The 13,710-nt window shown below is 34.9% G+C and overlaps 1 protein-coding gene across 49 annotated transcripts in view; it reads right to left on the reverse strand.

Annotated features, from left to right (window-relative positions):
- Nucleotides 1-13,710, reverse strand: part of cnksr2a (connector enhancer of kinase suppressor of Ras 2a) — a 218,235-nt gene that overhangs the window by 162,416 nt on the left and 42,109 nt on the right. For all 49 annotated transcript variants that reach the window (XR_012399412.1, XR_012399414.1, XR_012399413.1 and 46 more), the window contains one exon: nucleotides 9,040-9,203. Coding sequence is in view for 45 of the 49 variants with exons in the window: in XM_073940788.1 (XP_073796889.1) it covers nucleotides 9,040-9,203 (164 nt within the window). In the remaining 4 variants the exon portion in view is untranslated. The remainder of the gene's footprint in view (nucleotides 1-9,039; nucleotides 9,204-13,710) is intronic.

Here is a 13,710-nt window from a genome sequence, read left to right on the forward strand (position 1 = left end):
TGAAGTTAAAGCTTTTTTGCTTTGAGTATAGACTATTTAGTTCATAAGAGCAGTTCAATCTTTGAAGTTTGCTGTATAAAAATATATCATTTTGAAATATTTATAAATATCGGCCTATACATATCGGCTATCGGCCTCCAAGTCTGAAGAATTATCGGTATCGACCAAAAAAATCCACATCGGTGCATCCCTAATATATTTATATATATATATATATATAAAAACACACACATATATATATAAACACACATATATATATAAACACACACACAAACTGTACACATATACATAAGAATTTATATACATACACAAATGTTATTTATACTTACACAGCTAAAATAAATGTAGTGTTATAAGCATGTATACTGTATAATTTTATGTATTATTTTAACTACCAGTACTTGAACTTGCTTACAAAATATGTTTAAAACTTAAACACAAATACTTTTATAACCTTACATTTGAAAGGTGTGTGTGATATCTATTTTAAAAGCCTTTTAATAGATAATATTATCAGTTTAGCATGAAACAACTGACGTAGATGAAAAGTGACCGCTATGTTACAAAAAAAGTATGTGCGCACGGAGGGGTGTGTGTGTGAGCGTGTGTGCATCAATTTGGGTATCTCCTCTCACATCAGCAGGAGATCGATTAAAGTAATGTGCTCCATCCTGTTCAAAGAACAAGAACAAACACACGCACACACACAGCCATAAACACACAGTACAAGCACAGGTAATAACACACACCTGGAGCACTAAAATAAACCTGTAGATACACACACACACACACAAACACACACACACACACACAGTACAAGCACAGATAATAGCACACACCTGGTGCACTAAAACAAGACTGTAGAAACACACAAATACACACACACACACACACACACACACACTGATCAGCCAGTATGTGTGTAGGTAGATGCTGAGAATCCTCTATGCTAATTTGTTTAGAAGCTCTCTGCGTGAATACAGCAGATAACACACACCAGCATGACAGAGAGATAAAGCAATGTAGAGGGAGAGAGAGATAAACAGAGAAGCGAGAGAACGACAGGCTTTGAGAGTTCGGGTCTCGGAGGTCAATGTGCTGTCAGACAATAAAGACTCAACGCTTCTTCTCTGCATGGCCTCCATCAACGTCTGTGAGCAGCTTTGTGTCTGATGGCTTCAAAGACACCTGACAGAGGAGAAGCAGGACCTCAGAGAATGAATGCTCTGCTCCAAACACTGCGCTGTGCCACTGGATGCTTCGTTGTTTGGAGTCATTTTTTCCTCTTTCATTGTGTTTTCCTTTTTAATGAGAAGGTGGGAGGCTCTCTTAAATCCTGCTTTTTAGAGAACACCTCATTGGAAAAATGGCAATTTACTAAGTCTCTGCTGTGTTATTTACTGTACCGTTTTAATATATTTTCAGTTTTCATTTGAATCATTTTGATTTGTCCTTTTGCCATTTTTACTTTTTAACTTGTTACTTTTTTACCCTTTTTACTTTGTTTTACCCTATTTTTCATTTTCATGGATAAGGTAAAAAATAGATATGACATGAATTTTTTAAATATCATTCAAAATTATATTTTAAATGTATTTAACTTGTGATTATGTTAATTTATCAATACATGATTCATTCATTTTTTTCAGTCCCCTTAGTCCCTTTATTCATCAGGGGTCGCCACAGCAGATTGAACCGCCAACTTATCCAGCACATGTTTTACACAGCGAATGCACTTCTGGCCGCAACCCATCACTAGGAAACATCCATACACACTCATATACACACATACATTACGGCTGATTTAGCTTTCCCAATTTACCTATCCTACATGTCTTTGGACTGTGGGGGAAACCGGAGCACCCAGAGTAAACCCATGCCAACACGGGGAGAACATGCAAACTCCACACAGAAATGCCAACTGACCCAGCTAGGGCTCAAACCGGCGACCTTCTTGCTGTGAGGCAATCGTGCTACCCACTGTGCCACTGTGACAAAATGTACGCTTAATATAATAATTTTGATCTTGACATAGACACACTGTAATATAACTATTTAAAATGAAAATCATAACTAAACTAAAATACTTTTATCAAAGGAAACAAAATTATTCTAAACTCAATAAAATATTAGAATTTTTCACATTTTCATGTAGTTAAAACTAAAACAATGTTTGAAAAAAAATAATAATAAAACACAACAAACACTTTTAACATTTAACTGCACTACAAGATTTTTGAGATACATTTACTTAAAGTGACAATGACATATTTTTGTAACATATGGTTCTGGACAGTGAAGTTGAGGATCCAATGGCAACGTCTTTATTAAACAAAGAAAAGTCAGGCGGATTGGTGCAGCGGCAGCAGTAATGTGGTCGATGTATCGGTCTGTTGTGGTAAAGAAGGAGCTGAGCTGAAAGGCAAAGCTCTCGATTTACTGGTCAATCTACGTTCCTACTTTCACCTATGGTCATGAGCTTTGGGTCACGACAAGAGCCAGACAGAATCTGTGGACATTTTTTGCTATTTCTGCAGAAAATTTTGTAAAACAAAATCTGTGGAATGATATTAAGGAGTACCATTAACTAAAAATTGAATATTTTAAATAAAAAAACATATATTTTAACTATTATTTATTGTTTACAATGAAAATCCAATTAGATTCACATTACATCTGGTAAACAAAGCAAGTCTCTCATATAATATATCTACTAAAAAATAGAAAATATTACTTAACAATCTGTATTGTACATAACTCATATGAACATATTCATTTTACTATTGTTATATCATAATAATATTAGTTAAATTAATTTAAATAATATAATAACTGAATAAACGTAAATTTACATAGACTCATATATTACATATATTAAGTAAATACATAGACTCAATGATGAGCTAAATATCCTAATAAACAAAGCTAAAAATCAAACCACTGCAAGGCAAGGAAAATGCTTTGTGATGCTACAGGTAGAACAAGAGGGTGTGTTGTATAAATAATCCAGGATATTAGTCATTAATGATTTACCAGCTGTGTGTGTAATCAGTGTCAATCAGGAACTGGTGTGTGCAAGGTGCATGCTGGGAGTTGTAGTTCGTATATGTGGCGTGTATGTAGTTCTACGGCGATCTGCAGTAACTAGATGGCTGGTGACTAACAATTTAAGTTAGATTTGTATAAGATATGAGGAAAAAAATGAATGTGGTTCAAATATCTTGTCTTTTTTTATGAACTAAAATTATTTTTTAACACCAGTGACTGAAACCCACTAAATCTAAGGTAAACAATTATAGACCCTTTTCCATTAAATGACATTTACTAATACTCCATTAATTAAACTTTCAGTTTTTAACATTAGAATTCAAGTATAGTTTATTTAATTTTCCATATTAACTATGAGCTAATTTGACAGTTACCATATTGCAAAGCATTATGCCAACAAATGAACTAAAACAAAATCTAAAAACTTCAAACATTAGCAGAAAATGTCAAAACCTGCATATTTCAAACACTAATTTTCTTTCATCTTTCAGTAATTAAAAATAATAATAATTATATTAAATAATAATTAAACGCTAGAACAATTCTTTTTAAAGGTGACTGTCAAATCATGAGACATTTTTTATGTGAAAGCAGATATGTCCCAACACATTATGGCTAATTTCAAATGCACATTGTCTGCAGTCTGACATTCACAGGACAGATAGAGAGCACAGCAAAGTCATCTATTTATGATTAACGCTCTCCTAAATGTCAGCGGCACAGGCCAGTGCTTCAGTCCCTCACCAAACCTCGCTCTCATTATAGTTCATCTTGTGTTAGGAATCTCACAGATCAACTATACCACAGGTGTCAAACTCACATTCCTTTGAGGACTGGTGAAAACGTCCCCTTGTGCGGGCCGTATTTGCTAAATTTTACTTTTTGCAGTTAATTTATTATTAACTACACTAACCCTAACATAATTACAAGAAACATTAAAAACATTCTTTTTCACATTCATATTAATTGACAACTTATTTACATGTGTTGCTTTTTTATAAGTTGTTTAGATTTTAAGACTTTTTATTTAAAAACAAAAAAGGTTTTATCTACAAAGTGGAACTGTAGCTTGGCTCTATATGGTCCTTTCTGTGAGCCAATCAGCATTTCAAATGCACGCACGAAAACCAATCAGGGTGAGCTTTCTTTGGCATTCCGCCAGACTGCTCCATCGACCAAAAAGACCAGATGGAAACATAAAATTGTTTTTTCTCAAAACTATAAAGAAACCTTAAACTGTAAAAATATGTGTAAATGTGATGATTTAGAAGCATTTTTTTTTTACATTGAGATGAAATGTTAAATTTTACATTGTTAAAAAAGAAAAAGTAAAAAGAAATTATATATTAAATGTAAATTATATTTTTATTTGGCTATAAAAAAGCAGTGAAACATTTTTAAGGTTTATTAAACTTTGTTAAACAACTAATTTTCTTATTGTCTGTTTTCTTTTAAAGTCATTAAACGTAATATTATGCCTTTATGGGTAAATACTTAATTTAATTCATGGGGCATATAATTCAATAATTCATATAAAGCATTTAATTCAATAAAGATTGCCATATTAATTACATAAAACTAACATCTGCACTGGACAAAATATTTAGCACAGCCTTGTATGTTTTAATTAAACAAAACAAATATTCATCCTAAAACATTAAATAAATGCAATAGAAAGCAAAAATGTAACTTTCTCAAGCATCAACATGTTGTTATAACACCAGTTTTTTTATTATTATTATTAAATTAATAAGCAGGCTGATTGTATTTATTGAAAAGTAATGCTTCGATGAATGATCTGCCAGAACCTTATAATTCCAAGCAGAAACCCATCATTACCCACCCTGTAAACAACAATACCTAATTATATGTAGAGTTCTTTACGCATGCTTTTAAGGCCTTGGGCATACATGATTATGGCGTATGTGTAAGTTTTTCTTGAATTTTGTCATTCATTTAAAAAAAAAATTAGTACAAGCGTTTTTGATGAATAACGAGACCCAATGTCTTTCTTTGTCCATGTGTTTGGCGCAAATTTTATTTCAATTGTTTCAGAATTTGAAAAGTCATAAAATCATATTGTATATCACTGCATATGAAAGACTTTCATATAAACTCACTCGTAATGTGTTCAACATAAAAACATGCAAACTTCTGACCATTAATCAGAAATGTACACCATTTACAACTGGCTTTAATCAATGATTCATTGACTCTTATCATTCAAACAAATTCAAGTTTGCCGATTCATATAAAATTGAAGTAAATGACATAACAAAACTCACAGAATCACTTACTCAAATAAATCATTCACTGATTGACTCAACTGAGTTATTCATAAATGAAACAAAGTAGTGTTACACTGAGGAGCACATCTTTCAACTTGAAATTATTTTTGATGAAGAAAAAGATAACATGTCTTTAAAAATGTTCCTTTTTAAAAAAAAATAAAATCCAACTGTTTGCAATTACACTGACAAATGCACTTCACTCCTGCTTATGTAATTAAAGTCCCTTTAAGGCAAGTCATTTCACTCAGTGGCCATCTTTGAAACACCTCTCAGGTAGTATGCTCAGGCATTCTGTTTGAATGGGGAAACATCAAACTCTCCAAAACTGTTTGGCAAGCTTACGATTAAATTTCATATTTGGCGTTACCAATAAAATGAAACAACAACTGTCTCTTAAGTTTTGTTTCTAAATGTTTGAATCTGCATCTGCATTTTTTCAGCTGCCCCAAACTAATGCGCATCCACACTTGAATGGAACAAGATCTTGACACCAACTTCCTTTACGGCTGTTTATGTTATACAACATCATCCTCTAGATAATGGTTCATCCAATCGCGCTGTCTTCTCAAACTATTCCCAACTTGGTCTTGATGGCAGATCTCCTCCCAAATTGACAGCAGCTTCTTTGTTAACAAGTTTGAGGCCGTTCGAGTAATTGCGACCATGTGATCTGCTTTTCACAGGATGGACTGTACCTTGTGTTACTTTCATACAAATTACAATTAACACAATTAATTAACAGTAGACATTATAGAAGATATAATATTGCCAAATCCAAGCGCCTTTAATTTTTCCATCTTATAGATGTGTACTGCATCATAGATAAAACACTGTAGCAAATAAACTTCATTTAACTTTCGAACAATGTTTTATTCATGATTATTTCATATTATTGTTCGAATCCTCCCTCAGGCCGGATAAGATGGCTTTGTGTATGTTTGACACCTGGGAACTATACGCTGAAATTCAATCTCAGGACGAGCCAGAAAGAAATTGGCCTATTTCCGCAGAAAGAGCAAAAACATAAAAAGGACAAAAAGGATAAAGCTTGAGGAGAGACTTGTGATAAATGCGATAAACATCATCCTGTCGTCATGTTGCTGACATTCAGAAAGCGTGGGCTGGTAAGTCATTGTTTTAATACCTCGACTGAGAGATTCGAGCAGGAGAGAGAGAGAGAATTAGATGGAAAGCTAGTTATTAAATGCTAGATAATGTAAAAGGCTCAAGCGGTGCAGAGCAAATTTCAGCTTAAATCCTTTCCTCATCTCCCACACTGTCTGTACTCCTGGTACCTTTTTGAAAATCATTTTCAAGCTGTCGAATGTCACACAGCAATAAAAATTAGTCAAGACACACACACACACACATGCAGAGCAGATACAGATTAAAGCCACAGGAACAAACCTACGGAGCAAAACGCCTCATTTAAATACTGATTGAGTGATATTTTCAGAACAAATCTGTGCAAATCTTTCCTCTGAGAATAAATCATATAATAAAACTCTTAAATCTTTGACATTTAGGTGAAAGTGCAATGACATTAGTTACCCATTTCCCCTCTAAAAAGTGTTTTTTTTTTAAGGTAAATGAATTAAAAAAAAAAAACATTAAAAGAACATTTAAATATATATTACATACATAAATTTAATATTTATTTTTTAACACATTTATATTTGGTCACTTTATTTTGATGGTCTGTTGGTTGAATTTAAGTTATATTGCATCTACATGCCAACTAATTCTCATTAGATTATAAGTAGACTGTTAGGTTGAGGTTAGTGTAAGTTGAAATGTACCTACACAGTTTCTTATAGTAAGTTAAATGTCTGTTGAAGGAGCAATACCAACAGATATCAAGCAGACAGTCTACTCAAATGGGCCATCAAAGTAAAGTGTTACCTTATATGTAGTTTTTTTGGGTCCAAAATAGAACCATTCAATAATCAATTATATTCATTCATCCATTTTCTTGTCGGCTTAGTCCCTTTATTAATCCGGGGTCGCCACAGCAGAATGAACCACCAACTTATCCAGCAAGTTTTTACGCAGCAGATGCCCTTCCAGCCGCAACCAATCTCTTGGAAACATCCACACACATTCACACACTACAGACAATTTAGCCCACCCAATATACCTGTCCCACATGTCTTTTGACTGTGGGGGAAACCGGAGCACCCGGAGGAAACCCACACAAAGGCAGGGAGAACATGCAAACTCCACACAGAAACACCAACTGAGCCGAGGTTTGAACCAGCGACCCAGCGACCTTCTTGCTGTGAGGCGAACATGCTACCCACTGCGCCAATTATAGTCATTTTCTATTTCATGTTTTTAGTTCAATATATCAACTAACATTTGTAATTTGCTAAAAAAAAAAGTAATTGGTTATTCTTTAAGTTTATAATAAAAATTATTAATATGATTTTATTTGTTTAATATAATAAAAAAAGTCAAGTTAAATGACATTGTCCTTCACTTGCAAGCAAAAAATGCCACCCAAAAACATTTGCAATCTTTTCAGAATGTGATGGTTTTTCTAAGTAAAGGCACTGTGTTTGTTTGTATATACAGTCAAGCACAAAATTATTCATACCGCTGGCAGATTCTGACTTAAAGTTTTTGTTCAAATGTAAATAAAAGCTGAGAAATATTTTTTTTTTTCCACAATGATACCTCTTGAACATTGTCTCATTATCTTTTGTGAGAAGCCCGTGTCATTTCCGGTCCCAAAAATAACTTGCTGGTTGAATAAAAGTTGAATAAAACTTTAAGTTTAAACTTTAAGTTACTTTTTTATATATTCCTCACATACGATTTATTGAATAAATTTTTTTTATTCTGTTGTTTACTGGCAATTATAAATGTAACTAACTAGTTAACTAACTAACTAACTAACTATCTAACTAACTAACTATCTAACTAACTAACTAACTAACTAACTAACTAACTAACTAACTAACTAAATCATTAAATAAATAAATAAATAAATAAATAAATAAAATGTGTAGTATTTTCAGAATGTGATATTCTTTTTCTATGTAATTGTTTTTTTTAAATCATTCCTTTTAGAAATATATCCATATATAATGTTTTTTTTTTTTTTTCGCTAATTCGAATTTGATACATTTTGAAACAATCTCCAAAATATGACCCGTTAAACTTACTGGCAAATAAATAAAAAAACACACTTTTGTAATATTTAAGGAATATAATATTGTCTTATTTAAAAAGTTACTTGGACTAAAAAAAATACTTTTATTGCTTGATCAAACTCTGTATTTAATATAGGTTGAACCAACACAATTCTTAAGTTTTTTGGGGGACAACTTGTTTTATGTTTAATCCACTTAAATTTGTAAGAAAAAAAAAAAGTTATTTTAATCGATTTGTGTTGGGACAACATGAAGGAATTGTGTGGAACCCAGTATTTTTACAGTGTGAAATTAAAATGAATTAATTTTACATTGTTCGATTTTGTAACTTTTATGACATATTCTCTAAAATAAGACCATGAACAATTTTTTAAAAACCAAACAGAGTAACTTTCAGCTCAGCATCATGCTTTTGTTCACTGTCCTTCAAAGAAATGTTTAAAGTCTTCTTAAAATGTGACACAGCTTTTCTCGGAGTGATCTCTGTTAACAGGGGACTCAGTATTGAACGACAGATTTAGGATCAGAAGCATAAAGACTCTCACCAGAGCACACAGCAGATCCACAGCCTCCAGGATGAGCTCCTGATGGCCGATGCGAGAAACTCCCAGATCCTCCAGTTCCTGATGGGTGATCCTCAACAGCTGGTCTCCTCCAACCTTCTCCCGCTCAAAGTTCTTTATGTACTGCTGCAAACAGTCGTCCAGACCTGGAGATGAGAACCAGTGCCATTCATAAGATTACACCGTTTATGATTTCAATGGATATTCAGTTACACAAACTATGAGGGATCTATGGGGAAATAGCTCGAATGGAAGGAGAAGATGGGGAAAATGTGATTATAATGGAAACACATTTAGAGAAGAGTACAACTTCTGTACACCAAAAGTGGAGTAACTTTTGATTAATCGCGGGATTTTTATCACCTTTATCAATTTGTTGGCTTGAGTTGAATTATTTGAACTTGGATGGTTGATGTGATTGAGGCAAATTCCACATAATTGTAGTAAATGTGCAGCACTTTGCTTGACATTCACCCCACCTGATGTAATTGTGCATCTATTTTTGCATTTGCATTGACTTTGTATGTAATCTACTTGTGTAAATACTTAATAAATACTTAATTTAGCTTTCAGTGTGAACCAGGTATAGGATAATGAATATATTGAATATATTTGAATAGAACTACACTAAAACATTCGCCATTTTAGTTATATAAAGCTTAAAATTTATAGTAAATATAATGGTAATGTAATAATAGTCTGCTGTAATTGCTATATAGCTTACAGCGTGTGTCAGAAACCAAAACCCCTCATTACTATTTCTGATTTTCAGCTTTGGGGGATTCATATGTATATACATTATTTAATGGTTTGATGGTTTTATCTCATCAACTCAAAAGCATTTAAAGTTAATTTGCTTTTTCAGCACGAAAACAGCGCCAACTTGACTGTTTGACAGTACAAATCAAACTTTTCCAGACTACAGTACATCTACAATGTTTGATGGTCAAATTAGACATCATTTGCAGGCAACCCATAGATACTCATTGCACAAAAGATTGTCGGAGTAGGAAAGTAGGAAATACTGATGACTTCCCAGCAGGCACAGGACATCAACATGACGTCAGATTGATGTTGTACCCCAATTTTGTTTGAAAATGTTGATGTCAGAAACGAACGTCGGGCCGCTGTAAATATTAAGTGTTGGACAGACACTAAATTTTGGTTACTTTCCAACGCAACATAAAAACAACAAATTATCAACGTCTAAAGATGGTACAGCTTGACATACCAATACAATGTCTATCAGACGGATTTTGGTTGGCATACCTGACAAATAAATGTTAGTATTTGACATCAACATGACGATGGTTTAAAATGTTGACTCTATGTTTTGGTCACTTTCCAACACAACCTAAAATCAACAAAATATCAATGTCATTTCATGTCATTTTTGGACATCAAAACAACATTGTCCTTAGACACTGGCAACCTAAATCTAACCTAATTATGTTGTGTGTCTTCTGGGTCTTTACTGGAAGTTGTAGAAACAAAAGCCCCTTTCACACATACAGACCTTTCCGGAAAATTGCCGGCAATTTTCCGGAAAGGTTGTATGTGTGAACAGGTCCTTTTTGAAAATACCGGTAAATTCGTTCTGGCTATTTTCCGGAAAGAAAAGTTGTAACATTACCGGCAATTTGCCGGAATGCTGCGCTGTGTGAACGCAGAAGGATGATTTCCGTAATAAGCGCGTGCACGTCTAGAACGTGCTGACGTGAGACGTCTGCTTTAGCCAATCACAACAGTCAGACGCATTTACGTCCGCGCGGTTTGTGAGGATAAAAGCCTTTGAATATTTTTCCAGACACATTTAGCTGCTAGAAGTTAGTCAGATCACGTTTATATGTTCTTCTTAATGCCAACTGTGTAAATAATCATCGATGAGATGCTTATGATAAGCCGTTGTTTGTTTACCTTCAAGCTTTGCGTGCGCCTATGAGCGCCAGCATACGCACATATTATGAACATCTCGACATGCGAAAGTGATCCTGCGAAAGTTGTTCACAATATTGATCATCCACAGAGTTTGTAATTTAGTCAAATGTTTACAAATACAAGCGCAGCCGTTTAAAGCTCATTTGTGGTGAATGATGTCAGAATTTACCGGTATTTTGGAATGGATGTGTGAATGCTCTTTTCCGGAAAAATTCCGTAACGTCCTCGCCTGTGTGAACAGCGCTTTTTTGTGTATACCGGTAAAGTCGTTCCGTAAATTTTCCGGATATTTACCGGTATCACTGTGTGAAAGGGGCTAAAATCTGCACACTTCAACTTCAGCTCTCAAAAGATAAATAGAGGAATATTCAAGCTCCATACATCACACTTGCAAACAATAGCCCCTTTCACACAGTGATACCGGTAAATATCCGGAAAATTTCCGGAACGACTTTACCGGTATATTCAAAAAAGCGCTGTTCACACAGGCGAGGACGTTACGGAAATTTTCCGGAAAAGAGCATTCACACATCCATTCCAAAATACCGGTAAATTCTGACATCATTCACCACAAATGAGCTTGAAACGGCTGCGCTTGTATTTGTAAACATTTGACTAAATTACAAACTCTGTGGATGATCAATATTGTGAACAACTTTCGCAGGATCACTTTCGCATGTCGAGATCATAATATGTGTGTGTGCTGGCGCTCACAGGCTGTTTCATGGGCACACGCAAAGCTTGAAGGTAAACAAACAACGGCTTATCATAAGCATCTTATCGATGATTATTTGCACAGTTGGCATTAAGAAGAACATATAAACGTGATCTGACTAACTTCTAGCAGCTAAATGCGTCTGGAAAAATATTCAAAGGCTTTTATTCTCACAAACCGCGCGGACGTAAATGCGTCTGACTGTTGTGATTGGCTAAAGCAGACGGCTCACGTCAGCACGTTCTAGACGTGCACGCGCTTATTCCGGAAATATTCCTTCTGCGTTCACACAGCGCAGCATTCCGGCAAATTGCCGGTAATGTTACAACTTCTCTTTCCGGAAAATAGCCAGAACGAATTTACCGGTATTTTCAAAAAGGACCTGTTCACACATACAACCTTTCCGGAAAATTGCCGGTAATTTTCCGGAAAGGTCTGTATGTGTGAAAGGGGCTAATGACCGCCCTAATTAACCAATGAATAGATAAATAATAGGGGAGTCAAAATAATTGTTTCTACTGTGCACAGCGATGCAGACGCACACAATTCGGTATTGGTTCAGTAATAATCGTAGCCGGTTATTATGTACTGACTTCATTTATCTCATATGCGCTATGTCGCTGTACTGTAGCTTACTATGGCGAGGGAGGCGAGCACGAGTACTTACAACTCTCCAACTACTTAAAAACTCAGAAACTGTGCACAATTTCACTGTGTGTGTGTTTGCTGGACAGTCTTTCACTGACACTTAAAGCAGAAGCCCCTATTTCTCTGAGAATAAAAATAAAGTCCATTTCTCTTTCTCTCTCTCTTTCACTGTGGCCCCTTTGACCTGCTGGCGTGACTTTTCCTCCCCTCTCGGCTGTTACAGTGATACTCCTGGATAGAGGTCTGCATTCCTGCGGCTACACTGCGGGAGCCACGGGACCCGACCATGTTTCATATGGTGTGGGAATAAATTTATAGAATAAAGTGCGGGAGCGGTCGGTAACTCTGCTGTAATTTCAACGGGAGCGTGTGTGTGTGTGCGTGTGTGTTTATGTGTGTGAATGAGAGAAAGTGTGATGCTGTGTGTTGCTTGTTTGGTAAGTGTGTATGAATGAGAGAGAGTGTGATGCTGTGTGTTGCTTGCTTGGTGTGTGCGTGTTTCTATGAATGAGAGACAGCGTGATGCTGTGTGTTTCTTGTTTGGTATGTGTGTGTGTATGTGTGTGAATGAGAGACAGCATGATGCTGTGCGTCACTATCACTTTCTTGGTGTTTTGTGTCTATGTGTGTGTGTGTGTTTATACAGACAGTTTGTTACCTCCCACCTCCCCCCCATGTATAAAACTGTGTATGGGAAAAGCATCGTCAATGCACTGTGATGCACCGAGATATCAAATTCTCAAATCGTAACCGAACCGAACCGTGAGACCAGTGTAGGTTCACACTTCTAACAAATAACGTAATAGGTAAATAAGCTGACAATTTATTGAACAATTTATAAGCTGACAATTTACTGAATTGTCTTTTGAGAGTTAAAGTGGCAGTGTGGCGACTTTTTCTACTGTTTTTGGCTTGATCAAACACCTGCTTTTAAGATTTTTAGATGTGCGCACTCTGATGTTTTTCTTTCTTTACTGGAAGTTAGTTCTTTGTTTTGGGTTGACAATAATTCAATGACAATAAATGGTAGACTTTGGCCTTAAAACTTTTCAGCCATTTTATGTCAAAAGGGTAGTTTATTCAAAAATGTTGATTTCCTTACCATTTGCTCACACTCAAGATGTAAGAATCTGTAATGAACTTCTTTCTTTAATTTAACACAAAACAAGATATTCTGAATAATGTTGGGAAAAAGAAGCCCTTAACATCCACTCTGGAAGTCAATGGCAGCTTTTCCATTATTCTTCAGTATTTTTTTTCCTTTGTCTTTAACAAAACCAAAAAAAAGAAAAAGTAAACCAATCAAACTTTGGCGAACTGTCCCTTTAAGCAACTGTGAATGCTAATAAATG

The sequence above is a fragment of the Danio rerio genome, chromosome 24 (genome assembly GCF_049306965.1).
Source record: "Danio rerio strain Tuebingen ecotype United States chromosome 24, GRCz12tu, whole genome shotgun sequence".
NCBI classification, from domain to species: Eukaryota; Metazoa; Chordata; class Actinopteri; order Cypriniformes; family Danionidae; genus Danio; species Danio rerio.